We start from the raw sequence: 15,153 nt of genomic DNA, 5'->3' as shown, positions 1-15,153 counted from the left end.
TTATTCTATTAGGATATTGAAATATGGAAAGAAATGTCTAATAAGAAAACAGGTCTTATTGTCCAATAAGACCCAATCGCAATCAATTTTGCAATCAACTCTTCAATGAAGGCACCGATTCATCATGTTAATTAGAAATCGGATTAAGTTTTCTGTTAGTTTTGTCAATTAAGTTTAACAATTTAATGCTTGATTAAGGGTGCCAATTTAACAATGTGGGTAAGAAATTGAGAAATTAATTTCTCAACTTTGTCTTGTTTAATGCAATTGCAAGTTTAATGAAGTAAAAGGGAATTTGTCGGCTGATGGATTCTGCAAGGTATTTATTGCATTAATTAAGCACCTAAATGCTGACTGATTTTTTTCAACGAGGGCAGGTGAGGGGAAGCAAAAGGGCAAAAAGTAATTGGGCAAAAACTGTTGAGGTGTTCTTGTTTTTTTTTTTTCAAAAAGTTAGAAGTTTGAGAACATCATCTCTAAATCGCGCATCCCTATGCTTGTGTTCTTGTTTAAAAAATAAAAATAAAAGAGCAATGCTTTTAAGTAGAGCTTTTTTCTTAGAGCTTCACACTTTGCTTGGTGGGACATCTATTTGCAGGAATGCTGGCATTTAAACAAGAGGAAGCAGTATATGCAGCAGCAGATTGTCTGAAGAGTTTGATTCAGAAATGTGTGGATAGTGCTATGATCGAACAGGGGCTGTCCTTTTTACAATCACGGGGAAAATCCTTGAATATAGGCCCAAGTGAAATTGAACGGGTTTGCGTAACAACTTCTAGCCTACTTGGGTACCAGTTCAGTAGTGCTTGGGATGTTTGTCTGCAAGTTATCGCATCCTTATTCGATAAACTCGGTTAGTGCAATTACACTTCTTCCTTTGCATACACATACACGTATGTCATACATCCCCCAGAGCGGTTCCTTGCATGTATGCATGTAGTTATGTATGCACATTTTTTTGGTGTCAGGTTTGAACTCGACTACATGTCGTCAGTGTGGCTTGATATGCACTCAAGCAAGGGCCTGGATTTCATTTTCAAATTAAAAAGGATATTGTCAATGATGAAGGCAAAATAGGAGCATATACCTGGTCTGTTAAGATTGCCTGTCCATAACCTTGGTTTTTGCAGGTGAATCCTCAGTTACTCTGATGTCTGACATTGTGCAAGCCCTAGCTGACTTAGAGGGACTTTCGGATGAAAACATGACCTGTCGAAGACAGGTATATGTATGAAATTTTTCCGATAATGCTAATGGGACTTGTACTGATATGTGCATCTATTGTATGTTACTGATTGATGGCTTCTTTACATTCTGTAGCTACATAAAACTATTGGTGCAGCTGTGGCTGCAATGGGCCCAGAGAATTTTCTGACCTTGCTTCCACTGAACATTGATAGTGGTGAGCTATCAAACACCCGCTTATGGCTGTTACCAATACTACGGCAGAATATAGTTGGAGCTCAATTGAAGCTCTTTGCTGAGAAAATGCTCCCTCTTATGCAAAAGCTGCAAGAAAAAGTCAGGAAGGTTTGTAATTGTTGTTGAATTGACCATGTGTTTTTAACGACTTAATGAGTTACACAGAGCAGATTGATCATTTGCTTTATTTGTGTCAGCTGTCTGAAGAAGGGAAACCAACAGCAGTAAAGAAGGCAGAAGCATGTGTACAGTCTCTTTGGGCGCTATTCCCAGCATTTTGTAACTTTCCATCAGATACAGCACAGAGTTTTGGGCGGATTGCTAAACCTGTGGGAAGTGTTCTCTCTGAAGAACCGGAACTGAGAGGTGTAGTCTGCCACGGTTTGCAGGTTGTTAACTCTTGATTTTGCTGCTACTTCAAAATAAGAGAAGGGGTGGGGAGCTAGGGGTATGATCTAGATTCTTCCTCCTCTCCGTGTAATTGAAGGTCAGGGGTCTAGGCCTTCAAGTTGTAGTTGAGGGCCAGCCTTCAAATTCTTCCCCAGGGCATGTATGAAGATGAATGGGAAGATTTCCTGTCCATGCCCTCCCTGCTCTGACCATTGTTAGATCATGGAAGATTTTTCATGGGTGGGAAGTTTGTAAAGACCCCAAATTTTAATGTCATTTTAGCGCAGATGTGAATATTTTCCCTGCTATTACATTACCCTTTTGTTTCTTTCCAGATGCTCATCAGACAAAACAGGATTGCACGTGGTGAGCTTGTGGCTTCCATGATCAATGGTGAAGATCCTATAGACAGTCCTACAGTGAACAAGGCTGCAGAGGAGAGAGCCAAGGCACTTTATACTAAAAAGAATGCAAAGGAAAATCTTGCAGCTATTGCATCTTTTTCAAGGAACTTCCTTCCTCTTCTGTTCAACATCTTCATCGCAGCTCCTCCCGAGAAGCGTGGAGTTCTCCAGGTATTCGGGAGCATTGCTTTTTGTATGTTTGGGTTTTAAAGACTACTCACATTCTAAGCATACTTCTTAGAATCGATGAAACCATTTCAGTGTTTTTGAGGATTAGTAACTCAGGAGTATTACAAAGATTGTCTCTTTCTGGAAGTCTGGAATCAGCTTAGCAGCCACGGCTTGATTTTGAATAGGCATTTGACCAAGTAGATTGGGTGTTCTCTTGGATTGCATTCCATCCTGAAGGTGGATCAAGGTGTTTCTTCCTTTTACTGCTGATTGCTTTAAATGAAGCAATATTGAGGGTTTTTAATTGTACAGCTCAGTAAGGTAGGGCTGCACTTTTTCCTACGTTAATTTTTGGTGGAGGCCATGTTCTACTTTTTAGAGTGGCTAATGGTGGGGTTACTGGCAGCTGTCTTCTTTTCTGTCAGACAAGATGAACAATGAGTCTGTTGATTATATGCGTTAATTTAGGATTTTTGAGGATGGAGTGATCCAGCTGGGATACAGGACAGTCCTATTCTGTCAAGAGAAGAGTGGCGTGGAGGTTGTCGTGATGCAGCAAAAGTCTGATCCTGCCTTAGGCTAAGGTCCAAAGGGCCTTGTGTCTTCACACAGGGGGAGGGGGCCCAAGGAGGGCCCTTGCCGAGGCGCCCAGAGAGAGAGAGAGCGAGCGAGCGAGCGAGAGAGAGAGAGAGAGAGAGAGAGAGAGAGAGAGAGAGAGATTTTAATTGTATAGCTCCTGTCCACCCTTTTAAATTAATGTGAAAGCCTTTGAAAAAAAAGGTGCCCAACTTAATAGCCTCTTTGTAAAGAGTATGAATGCCTAAAAATACAGGGTGCCCTTTCAATAACCTGTCCACCCACACTATAAGTGAGTGTGGGCATCCATTTAAGAGCTGTTTCCATGCCAAGTTCCTTCCTTTTTTGCCCTTGAGCTTTGGCGGGCGTGTTTCCCACTCAAGACTTGGCCATTTCTGTGTCCGATGTCTCGTTCTGGGCACACATGATCATGTGCTGGCGCTGGATTCTTGTACTGGATAAACCGCCCTGCTTGCACTCCAGAAAGATTTGCGCGTTCTGGATTCAAACAGAGCTCTTTCACATATGAAAATACTGAGAAATGTCCGAGCTGGTTACAGACTCCATTGGCAGTGTTACCATCTTACTAGAGTCATGGATGGCTGTTCTGGAGGAGGTTGTGGAGTTTTGAGTCCTGGCAAGAGCTGGAAGGGTACTGTCTTTTTCTGTTGTTAGTCCAGCTATCAAGCAGGGGAAATTAGTGATGGATGGAGCCCTCAATTGTCCAAGCTTTACTTCCTTCGAGAGTATTTGGATTTTGTTTACTTAGGACAATACATTTCCTTTGGAACAGATTCGTGGCTTCCTGCATGAGGACCTCAGATGTTCTATAGAGGCAATTCAACCAATAGTAGTGCAGTGTATGAGTTCATACTATGCCTTTGTTGGTGTTGGACTCACACACTCACACACACAAACCTGCACATTAGGGTTAGGTGCAGGATAGAGAAGCTCACACACAGAAATATGAGAGAGAGAGAGAGAGAGAGAGAGAGAGAGCCAAAAGTGTGGTATCCACAAAATGCAAGTCAACCCTTGCATGTGTGCCACATCCATATAATATAGAAGTACAAAATATTATATGTAAAGTGTCCTTTTACACTTGATATCTAAGGGGAAAAACCACATGGGAAAAAGTGCCCTTGGTTAAGCCTTGTTCACACATAGCACTACCATAAGTGAGCATATGCCTACAAATCCCCCCTGTAGTGGAAGTGTGAACCTGTACAAGGTAGCAGATCACTCTTTGTATGAGAGTAAGCCCAAAGCTTTGCGGAAAGCTTCAAACTTTTCTCGAGGTAAAGCCTTTGTGAATAGATCTGCAACAGTAAAAAAATATGTTTCACGCAAGAAACCTGAGAAAAGCATGCAAAACAAGGTGACCCACCTGTGCTCCATGCACAAAAGACGAAGAGCCGACTGAGAATGCTAGCAATGGGCTGCCTTCAATTGGTTTTGTAACGTGCTGAGGACAAGTGGGTCTAAGGCCTCCCCTTTTATGGGCAAAAAAAACACCTAAGTGCTTTTTCCCTTAAAAAAAACTAGCCTTTTTTATTTGTGCGCTAACAACCCCCCCCCCCCCCCCCCCCCCCCCCTTCATGTGTTTTATAAAAACAGCCTCATACTGTTTTAATAATAAAAATAGCATATCTTTTTGTTTTAAAAAAAGCACCACCCTATAGATGGCTTTAAAGCATGCTTTTTTCTGTAAAAAGCCAGCCATCCATACATCGTCTCTCTCTCTCTCTCTCTCTCTCTCTCTCTCTCTCTGTGTGTGTTGCCCTTCTCTGTACCAGATGGCTCATCAGCGTCTATTGCGCTTTGTATGGATTGTTCAGGATAGTACAACCTGTTTCAGGCCCCGACAACATGCTATTGTAGGGTTGCCCTTCTGTGCATCATCTGCTGGTGGCTGCACACTTGGGTGAAATCAAGTTTTGGAGGTTATGCTTTGTGCTTACGGCTCCAAGTGACCATTTTATTGGGAGAGGTACATCCCTATGGTCGAGTTTGCCTATGATACTACTCTGCATATAGTTCTGGCAATAGCTAGATTATGTTTGAAAGGAGTTGGGTTAAAACCCCGATTCTGTGAGATTTTGATAGCTTAGTTGTGGTGCTTGATAGTTTAGGAGTCTCTAAGAGGGGGGTATGTTATCCCCTAGGTTCGAGGATATACAAATCTTGAAAAGGATGGGTATTATGTTGTAGCTAGCAGAGAGTAGTCTCAACGATTTAAGGTTTATGATTCCATGAGGAGTTGGAGCATTGAAGGATGGTTTATGTTTTTCAAGGACATGAAAGGGTTCTGTTTTTTTTTTTGTCTTTTTTCCATGGTCATATACTAGAGGAGGAGGAGCTTTAGTTGAGATGGTTCCTTGATACACGGCTATGTGGATTTGATAGACAGGTATAAACCTGATTTCGGGGACAATTGATACATTCTCGTTCATTTCCAAGAGTGGAACTGCCCTAAGTGGGAAGGAATGTTACGTACCTAACACCAACCCTTGGGGTTAGGGACTAATCCAATAATAATAATCAAGATTATTGGCTATTTATGATTGGACTGTTATTATAGCAGCAATAAGCACTAAAAAAGTGAGTCTTGGGTTATTATTGATTCATTTTGGTTTGGACTTGGACATGGACCAAGAGGCTTACTCTTGCACAGAACAACTGCCTGTTGCACCCCATAGATCCTGTACATAATCGCCTTGCGCCTATTGCATACACTTAAGCCCATGCTAGTTGACCTCATACACCATGGAATAGAAATGCCTAACCGCGTCGTTGACCAAACAAACAGAGAGAAACTACGGTTTTATTTCTTTCAAAATAGGTTTTCTCGGGACAATTTCACCTTCACACATGCATACAAATCTCCCTTTCTCCCCCCTTCTCTAAAAATCCACATGAATCCTATCTTGGCAGCAAAACCTAAAAAAGGACCTACTTCTTTCATATCCAAAACACAGATATGGTGACCAAGAGATACCTAGCTTAGACAAACTTGAAAAAACACAAACAACATGCAAACCTTGCTTTTTTCTGCCTCTGCGATTGAGTTAGCTATAATACCAAGTACAAGAAAATCTGATGCAACGGAATCAAGTACAAAAGATAACGCCAAAATGGAGCTCTTGAACAAGAGGTTATAATGAAAATGCCTAGTCTCTGACCTTAGGGCCTTGGGGTTGTCCTGTATCCTACTGTATATGACGTACAAGAAAATCTGATGCAACGGAAAAGATAACGCCAAAATGAATCTCTTGATCTCAGCCTATGGACCTATGGACTGCTGTTAAATGCTAGTGCTCAGCCGAGTCCCTTGCTGCAGATTGTTTCTCTCTTTGCTGCTCTTGACTGTCGTGGCCCATAGACAATGAGATGAATAAATGAATATCCAACCCTTGTTTATATAGGGGGAGGACAATACCTGGTCGGCCTGTCTTCATACTGTCGGCCTGCCCACGACTGGCTAGAGTTTACACTCGTTTATATGCTGCCCGACCAGTGCCCGTGCCTGATTGCTTCTGGCCCTGCCTGACTGCCCGAGAAGCTGCCGAACTGTTTTTGTGTGCTGGTTTTGACTGTCCCTGATGCTGGTGTGCTACCTCTGTGCTGGATGCTTTCCTGGGCTGTCCTGGGTTCTGGCTGGCCCGTTTAGGCTGCTCAGGTGGTTTTTGACTACTTGCAGGTGTGTCGTAGTTAGGGTCTTGCACTTGTCTTGAACAGAATGTCCACAGAATCCAAGTGTGGATGCATATGACATACATACAGACATACATATGGGTGCACAAGGCTTTGGACATCAGAAGTAGACCTTGCTGTCTAACATCCTACACCACATTTATACAAGGTTTAAGTTGTGGTTTGTTCAGGTTACTATTGGGGATTTGGCATCTGTTTCAGAGAAGAAAGTGGTGAAGGATTTTTTTGTAAGCATCATGCAAAAGCTTTTGAAAGCAACTAAGGAAGCCAGTGAGATTGCCAGGCCAAATGGTCCGGAGCCAATGGATCTTAGTGGTCCAAAGAAAGAGGAAACTGCATCATCAAAAAGGTTATGACTCATAGCTAAGTTAAGTTTTGGCCAGGTTCAAATCAAAGCTCTATTGAGCAAGGCGTGTTAATACCTTTTTGGCTTTTTCAGGTGCATTTTCATGGACTTGGCTCTTTCACTGCTGCAAGGATTGGATGATGAAAGTGTTGGAGTACTCTTCACAGCTATAAAGCCTACTTTGCAGGTAAACATGGAAGCTATTTGTTTGTAGTAGGTCAAAAGGATGCAACTTCACTACTTTGTTTTGGGATTTGGCATGGTTGTCTGAGTTGGAGTTTGTGGAACAGGATGTGGATGGGTCAGTGCAGAAGAAAGGCTACAAAGTCTTGGCAGGCTTATGCAAGGTAAGTAGTTGTAATGAAACATTTGGATGGTTGAAGTTTGTAGACTCAAGCAGCTGCATGACCAATTTTTCACCTCCTCTTTGAAGGAACATGCAGGATTCCTTGCCAACAGATGTGGTGATATACTGGAGTTAATGCTCATGGCCATGCCGTCTTGCCATTTCTCTGCTAAACGGCATCGGCTTAACTGCCTGCATCCACTTATTCTTTACATTTTCAGGGTATAGCTGCAGCAAAATCTAGTTGAAAGGCACATGCTACCTTAGCTCAACTCCTTCGCTTCACCTTCTGCTCCATGTGTGATGATGAAGTTGTTTTTTGCAGTCGAATGTCCAAGATAAAGACCAAGTATTGAGCTCTTTCATTGGTGAAATTGTCCTGGCCACAAAAGAGGTTTGTTTTTTTTTTCTTTTCAACTTGTGAAACCTAGGGGTTCTGACCTGTGCCCGATGTACCTAAGAAGAATCTTTCATCCAGATTTAATGTGGAAAACCCAAAAATATTTACCTCAACGGACCTTGGAGACACTGGCTAGCTCAACACTCAGCCATAGCCTCCCTTGGAGCATTCCGGATAGTGAGGCTAGACCAAACCTGCCTGACTCCTCAACGCCCTTGTGTCCCATACCACCAAAATGTACCTTCTTGGTGTTACGCCAGAGCCAGTTCCAGGTGTGATCTGGGTCCTGATTCTTAGGAATGCCCATTAATGAGCCTAATACTCACTTTTATAGATAATGTGTATACTTAAAGGTCACATTGCACTAGCTCAGGGCTTAGTAACTTGTGTATACTCAATTATTGCCTAGTGTCCCATTATTTAGCCACTAATTTGCATTAGCCTAACCTCATCGGTATTGCCAGGCAAGTTATATCTTTACATCATGCCACTTTAGCGCTGAAAAGCCATGATGATAGATGTGTGTATATTTTTTTCCGGATATATGATGCAGACAAACATAAAGACAAGGAACTCAGCATATGAAATTCTAGTACAGTTGGGACACAGCTTGAAGGATGCTGATCCAGTTGGTTCTGATGGAAAATTAATCCAGTTTTTCACCATGGTAAGAATGTGAGTATAGCATAGTCTAATGATGATCGTGACGTAGGGATTGGGAATGTGAAGGTATGTTCTTTTTATTGATTTTGTTTCCGTTCCTATTGCAGATTGTCGGTTGTTTAGCAGGGACCACACCACACATGAGAAGTGCAGCAATCACAGGCCTTGCTAGATTAATATACGAATTTAATGATCTTTGCCATACTATTCCTGATCTCTTGCCTTCTGCTCTTCTTCTGCTGCACAGCAAGAGCCGAGAGGTTATCAAGGTGGGTGTTTTTATTAAGATCATTACTTGGCCATATTTAGATTTTCCAAATGATTGAGAGGAAATCGTTAGAATAACTTCGGGAAGAAAGATAGGAGGGGGTGGGACCCTCCTTGCCCAATTATATAGTTGTTCCAAGGCCCATTTCCAGCACCTTTTATGCCCTTTTTCTCCATGGCTGATTGGGGGTGCATTGTGGAAATGCTGCTGGTAAGTATTTCTGATATCTGACTTTGGATTCTGTGTTGCTTCAACTTGCCCTTCTTCGTGGAGTCAGAAAAAGAGGTGATCCACAATGCTAGCTAGCAAACTAATGCTTCAAATACTGAGTCCTCTATCATTGTCCAGTCTGTTTTAGGTTTCTTGAAAGTGGTGGTTGCACGGCAGCCAGCTGAACACCTGCAACAACATCTCAAGAGCATGGTGGATGGTCTACTGGTGTGGTCTGATGACTCCAAAAATCACTTCAAGGCAAAGGCATGTTTCCAACTCAATTACATGCGCATCCACTCACTGATGTAGGCCCCCGTCTCTGTTAAATAACCCTGCTGCATGAGGTTAACTCACTCTGTAATTGCCCACTGCTAATCCATGTTACATCTTGCATGGCCCATAGAGTATTAACCATGCCCTTAAAGCTGATCCATGATAATTTTGCACATTCATGATGATTTTTTCTGCCTTTTTACCTTCAGAGAAGGGAGATATGTCACATACTTTTAGCCGGGATCTCACCCGGACATACCCTAGAGCATTGAGGACATGGATAGGGATGCCTAGTGCTTTTACTGTGTGCTGTACTAAATCAAAGTGCTGGTCTGAACCTTTGTGAGCTCTTCTGATGGAACAGGTTCGAGTGATTTTTGAAATGCTGGTGAGGAGGTGTGGTTTACAAGCAGTTTCTGCAGTAACACCTGAGCCACATGCAAAGCTCCTCACTCACATCAGGAAGGTAAATGGCATGTACCTGCATAGAATGTGTTTCAATCTCAAATGTGTCACTATTCCTTTCAGGAGATCTCATTAATTGTAAACAGAAGCTTGTCCCGTTCATTTTGTTGTGTTGACAATTGGTCATTACTTAAATTCTGACTGTGTGATATTTTCCAGATGAAAGAGCGAAAAGAGAAGAAAGAGGGTGATGAGAATAAGTCAGTTAGATCTCATGCAACTACAGCAAGGTTTGAACTCTTTTTTAGCTCTCTTCAGTGAAGCTCCTATTTCAAATTTGCTAACATAGTTGATGACATGTAAAGCCATTACAAGCATATGCACACATTCTCGCACATGCACATATAAATACGTGTGTGTGTGTGTGTGTGTGTGTTAATCAAGGCATTATATTTAAACTAAGGAATTGAACACAATTAATAATTTCAGGCAAAGTAGGTGGCAGCACACACAGTATTTCTCCGATGCTGAAGATGAAGGGGGAAGCGAGGATGACAATATTGACCGCTTTACAGTAACTTCTGGTGGAAAATCTTGGGCTGCAACAACAAGGTGAGCCTTAAACAGTAATTACCACTAGCTTTTCAAGTGTGAATTCTTATCCTAATGGTGCTCATATATGGGTTTATTTGTCTCTTGTAGTTTATTTATCTACTGCACTTGATAACATACAGGTCAAGCCGGAAGCTTCGGAAGTCGAATAAGATGCTTCCAGAGGATGAGCGTGATGGTGAAAATGAACCATTGGATCTCTTAGATACGCAAAAAACCCGATCTGCGTTGTCTGCTAACAAGCTGAAGAGGAAAAATTATGACAGTGATGACCATGACCTGGAGGTTGATCTGGATGGCCGTTTTATAGTTCCGGCAGATGATAGTGCTGCCAAGCGGAAGTACTTACACGGTAATGATAATGGGGATAATGACGCTGATATGCGCAGCACAAGAAGTGCGAAAAGCTCTGGCAAAGCAAAATCTAAGGTGCATGCGAGTAAGAAAAGAAAGACGGACACAGGTTGGGCATACACTGGACAAGAATATGCTAATAAGAAAGGGGTGGGGAAAGGTGATGTGAAACGGCAAGGAAAACTTGACCCCTACGCATATTGGCCTCTTGATCCTAAAATGCTTAACCGACGTGAGGGCAAGAAATCAGTTGCTAGGAAGGGCCTTGCAAGCGTAGTACAAGTGACCAACAAAATGAAGGGTCTGAGTGCATCAGAGGCACTTGGTTTGAAGCGGACAAATCCGAAAGGGAAGCAGAAAATGCACAAAGGCATGAAGAGCAAGGGCAAAGGTAAGAAACGGTGAACACAGGAAACTCCCTTTGGAGGAGTGTTGGCAGTTTCTTTTCAATGCATGCTGAAAGGTGTATACATAACAGGCAGATTGGAATTATTCAGGGCTGTCAGCTTAGTGCCATCTCTTACGAATCATACACCTCCGGTGAGAAGACTAGCAAATATGTTAGGTTGCCTTATCACAGGTGGAATTGAAAAGGAAGATTATGTCAAGGTGACGATTTTTGTCCTGAGGTTTGTATCATACCAGAGCTCTGGCTTTGTGGTTACTTCTTTTGTAAGATGTGTTGAGTTGCATCAGCAGTGTCTTTAAAATCTTTTTTTCTTTAGTATCATCAGAAATGCTGAGTTAGCAGGCTCTTTTCAGCATGAAGCTTCATTCCTCATGCTTAATTATTGGACTTGGAGAAGGCATACTCTGAATATCTGTACATGGTTTCCGGAAACAGTTTTGGTTGTGTTGTCAGGAGGGGGCACAAACACTTTCCCTTAGGCTGCAGGCTCCCTTGTTTTCTGCCATATACCAGTGTTTTTAATAAGGCAGACTTCAAGAGATTTTAGTTTTTAATCTCCTCATTCCCGCATCATCAGCATGTTTAATTAAAGATAATTTATAACCTTCTTGCTTCATGCTGCAGGACTGCCTGAAAGGCACATTGCAATAATTTTTAACGACTTTTTTGAGTGCATGCCGCCGAAAGACAACCATAGCTGTGTCAAACAGCTCTCTCTCTCTCTCTCTCTCTCTCTCTCTCTTCATGCGAGTGGATTGGGAGACTTCATGATGGCAGGTTTGGATTTGCTGGGTGCCACCCCCAGTCCCTATTAGAGGGCATCGGAAAGATGTAGACGAATGACAAAAGTGCTGAAGCTCCAAGAGAGAGAGGAGAGAAAACAGAAAAACGCTGATGCACTAATCCTCAAGAAAAGAAGGATACAACCAGCCCGTAGGCGATGAGTGGACTCTGTACGCAGAGGGCTGAAGGTGCTCACCAAAATGATCAAGAAACAATGATGGTAAGTGAGGGAGAGAGCACCGTATATATACATCCCCATCGATTGCCTCCTAGATGCTACACGACCTGAAAATTAGGCATAAATGCCATAAAATAGGGTGGGCAACCCACAACAAAGGCCCATAAAATAGGGAAAAAATATGGGAAAACGGGGGATGCCTGAGCACGGAAAGGCCCCCATAGACACCAGAGTAGTCACTAACAGGAGATGATATATGCTAACACCCCCTCTCGGGTCTCGGGGGTGGCCCAAGACCCAAGGAACTGCCATGAATGTTAATAGCTGATTGTGACAATCCTTTGGTGAATAAGTCTACAACATTGTCCTGACTAGGACAATATTCAAGGGTGCTCGAGGATGTGCCAGGTCAAGTCGAGGAAGAGGAACAAGAGGATCCAATGAGGAACCAAGGAGAGGCTGAGTTGAATTAACCCTTGAAGATGAAGGAGCCCCCTTTGCAATGGAAGATGGTCTCATCAACCACCACATCTCTGCTAACGATGATCTTCGAGGTTGTAGGATTGAAGAGCCGATAACCTTTGGATTTTGAGTTGTAACCAACCATAATATGGTGCTTGGAACTTAGCGTCCAGCTTCTCCTTGTCACTATCAAGTACATGAATATATGCATTTCATCCAAAAACCTGAAAGAGTGAAACCAAGGGTTTTCTTCCTAGGTAGGCTTGAAAGGGGGTCTACCTTGGAACAACAGTAGTAGGGGAGTGATTGAGAATGTAAATCTTAGTAGCAACAACTGTCTGCCCAAATCTTTTGAGGAAGTTGTCGATGCTCCACTGTTTCAGCCATCTCAATCACCGTTCAATTCTTCTGCTCCACCACGCCATTCTCTGAAGGAGTACCTGTGTTGGCAAACTCCTGCCATTGAATGCCATGTAGCTCACAATACTAGCTAAACTGGCGAGAAGTAAACTTGCCTCCGTTGTTGGCTCGTAATGTCACGATGGAGCGTCCCGATTGTTTCTCCACGAAGGTTCTCCATGTTTGGAATCTGTTGAAAGTTTCTTTGGATTTGAGAAAATAAGCCTAGGTATACTTGCTAAAATCATCAACCAATTGAAAAACATAATTAGCAAAACCAAGAGACGAAGTGCGCATCAACTCTAGAGGTGTTGCAACTCACCTTGTAGCCTTCTTTGTAAAGGCCTCTAGATGTTGTTTTCCATTAGAGATGAGTAACATGGGCCCTCACGTGTTCATGTGCACTTTCAGCCTTGCATGTATACCTTGCATGTGCACAAACTTGTATGTGCACACGTGTGCATGCATCCCTTTGCACTTACATTGCATGTGTACATGCAAACACATGCACACACAAATGCACTGTGCTCACCCAAACTTTCCTCGCACATGTCTCGGTCCAAAGAAATCATTTTTTTATTTTTCATCCCTTACTTGTTCAAAATCTCTCCCCTTTCTTTAATCTCCCACCCCCCTTCTTCCATTCCCTCGGCTCTTTTGATTTAAAAAACTTCTTTTTCTTTTCATTTTTTTCCTCTTTTTGATTTTGATTTTATTTTTATGTTTTAAAAAAAATATCATTTTTCTTTTTTAATATCTATTAGAAAAGGGGAATTAACTAATTATTTATTGAAAAATGTTAATTAATTAATTATTAAGCAAAAAAAAGCTAAGGTTACTCCGAATCAAACAAAGTAAAATTAAAATAACAATGTGACTTAAATTTTTTCTTAAAACCACAGCAGCCTGCACCTTTTGCTCCGAGCATGGCCAATCCCCGTGCTTGGCGCACAAAGAGCTCACCATAGCTAATGAGGTCCGCCTTGCCAGTCAAGCTGTTCACCATAGTTGCATTTCTTTATTAATTTGGTTACTCAAAGAGATGCTTACTCTACATTGTCGCCATAGTCGAGCTTCTCTGTGTGCCTGTTAAGTTTGTGTGAGCTAAAGGCTCTCTTTGCACGTGCAAACACTCGCGCTATAGCTTGTCTCTCTCTTGGCACCCAGATGTCCCTGTGCAAACCCTCAACAGTTGTAGTCATGGGGTTCCTTTTGGCCATGCGTAGAGAGAGGCTCCCCTTGCAACATCCAATCGGACCTCTACGAATCGAAAGTCTTGGCAGATTTTCCCAATTCTCCAACATGAAAGATTCGTCGATGCTTGTCCGTCAAACATCACTGCAATCCCAAAACACCCATGTGCGTCGTGCCACAACACCAACTTGCCACCAACTAGAATGACAAAGCTCAATCAAGTGTACCAGCAAAGTCGACGTCAGTGACATCAAGGATTTCGTCATGGATCAACAAAGTAGCACTTCCTATTAATTGTACACACGTACTTGTACTTGTGAATGAATAAAAACTTAAAACCTAAAATAAAACTAAAAATGAGCCAAAGTTCAATACATGCGTATGCACCTACCACACCCATGCTTGCACATGCACACTTTACACATGGTAACATACGCACAAGCATGTATCCAGACATCTAAAAACCAACCCCTGTTTGTGAAAAACTACCTCCATAGTAGATCTGTTAAATTTTCTCTCTCAAATTTTTAAGCATCTCTTAACTAGGAGAAATTTCCATGTATGCACACATTTTAAAAAAAGTAAGATTGCATGTGCAATGTAATGCAAGTGCACATTACCACATGGCATTAGATACCACATCATTACCTAAAAAATAACTTAAAAAATTTACGGTTGCATGTGCCACATAGCAATGTGGACATGTGACACTAATTACCTCTCTTAAAAAAAAGAAATTAGGGTTGCATGAAAATGGAGGTCCCCTTTGTGACATGGCATCAAGTGCCACATCATCTCTTCAAAAAAATTCTTCAAAAAATGTGTTTCTTTAATTACTTTATTGAGAGAATCGAGAAGAGAATCTAATCGAGGAGAAGAGCTAGCAAAAATGAAACCGAGGATAAGAGCAAGCTTCACATTTTCTTGCAAGGCGCAAAACATTCCTCCAACCATGCTATAATAAAGCGAGGTCACATGCCACATTCGATGTTGTCAATCTTAAATTTCACCTCAAAGCCACGCAAGCTTTCTTATGGTTCAGTCCTTTTCAATGCCATCGCCATGTGTCAAGCAAACGGGCCGAGTAGCCACCAACTTTTCAAAAAGAGGTTGCACCAATGCTTGAATCCATTCGACCATGTCCCACAAGCCATCGATCGCTCACAGTTTA

The 15,153-nt window shown here is 42.1% G+C and overlaps 1 protein-coding gene across 2 annotated transcripts in view; it reads left to right on the top strand.

Annotated features, from left to right (window-relative positions):
* LOC147615407 (uncharacterized) overlaps positions 1–11,571 on the top strand; it is a 54,641-nt gene extending 43,070 nt beyond the window's left edge. The window contains exons 3-19 of one of the 2 annotated variants that reach the window (XM_086779510.1): positions 599–853; positions 1,143–1,222; positions 1,321–1,530; positions 1,620–1,811; positions 2,148–2,387; positions 6,848–7,026; positions 7,117–7,210; positions 7,314–7,370; positions 7,457–7,591; positions 7,695–7,763; positions 8,323–8,436; positions 8,540–8,701; positions 9,049–9,177; positions 9,551–9,652; positions 9,811–9,881; positions 10,081–10,203; positions 10,326–11,571. In XM_086779510.1, the coding sequence (XP_086635636.1) occupies positions 599–853; positions 1,143–1,222; positions 1,321–1,530; positions 1,620–1,811; positions 2,148–2,387; positions 6,848–7,026; positions 7,117–7,210; positions 7,314–7,370; positions 7,457–7,591; positions 7,695–7,763; positions 8,323–8,436; positions 8,540–8,701; positions 9,049–9,177; positions 9,551–9,652; positions 9,811–9,881; positions 10,081–10,203; positions 10,326–10,962 (2,849 nt within the window). In that variant the 3' untranslated portion in view covers positions 10,963–11,571. Of the gene's footprint in view, positions 1–598; positions 854–1,130; positions 1,223–1,320; positions 1,531–1,619; positions 1,812–2,147; positions 2,388–6,847; positions 7,027–7,116; positions 7,211–7,313; positions 7,371–7,456; positions 7,592–7,694; positions 7,764–8,322; positions 8,437–8,539; positions 8,702–9,048; positions 9,178–9,550; positions 9,653–9,810; positions 9,882–10,080; positions 10,204–10,325 lie in introns of both variants that reach the window. The other variant, XM_086779509.1, reaches the window with a different exon arrangement.
* The last annotated feature ends 3,582 nt before the right edge of the window (positions 11,572–15,153 follow it).

Source organism: Cibotium barometz, chromosome 40 (genome assembly GCF_041138505.1).
Source record: "Cibotium barometz isolate CiBa-2024 chromosome 40, ASM4113850v1, whole genome shotgun sequence".
Taxonomy (NCBI): Eukaryota; Viridiplantae; Streptophyta; class Polypodiopsida; order Cyatheales; family Cibotiaceae; genus Cibotium; species Cibotium barometz.
The sequence above is the reverse complement of the archived record's forward strand: the minus strand, read 5'-3'. Positions and strand labels throughout refer to the sequence as shown.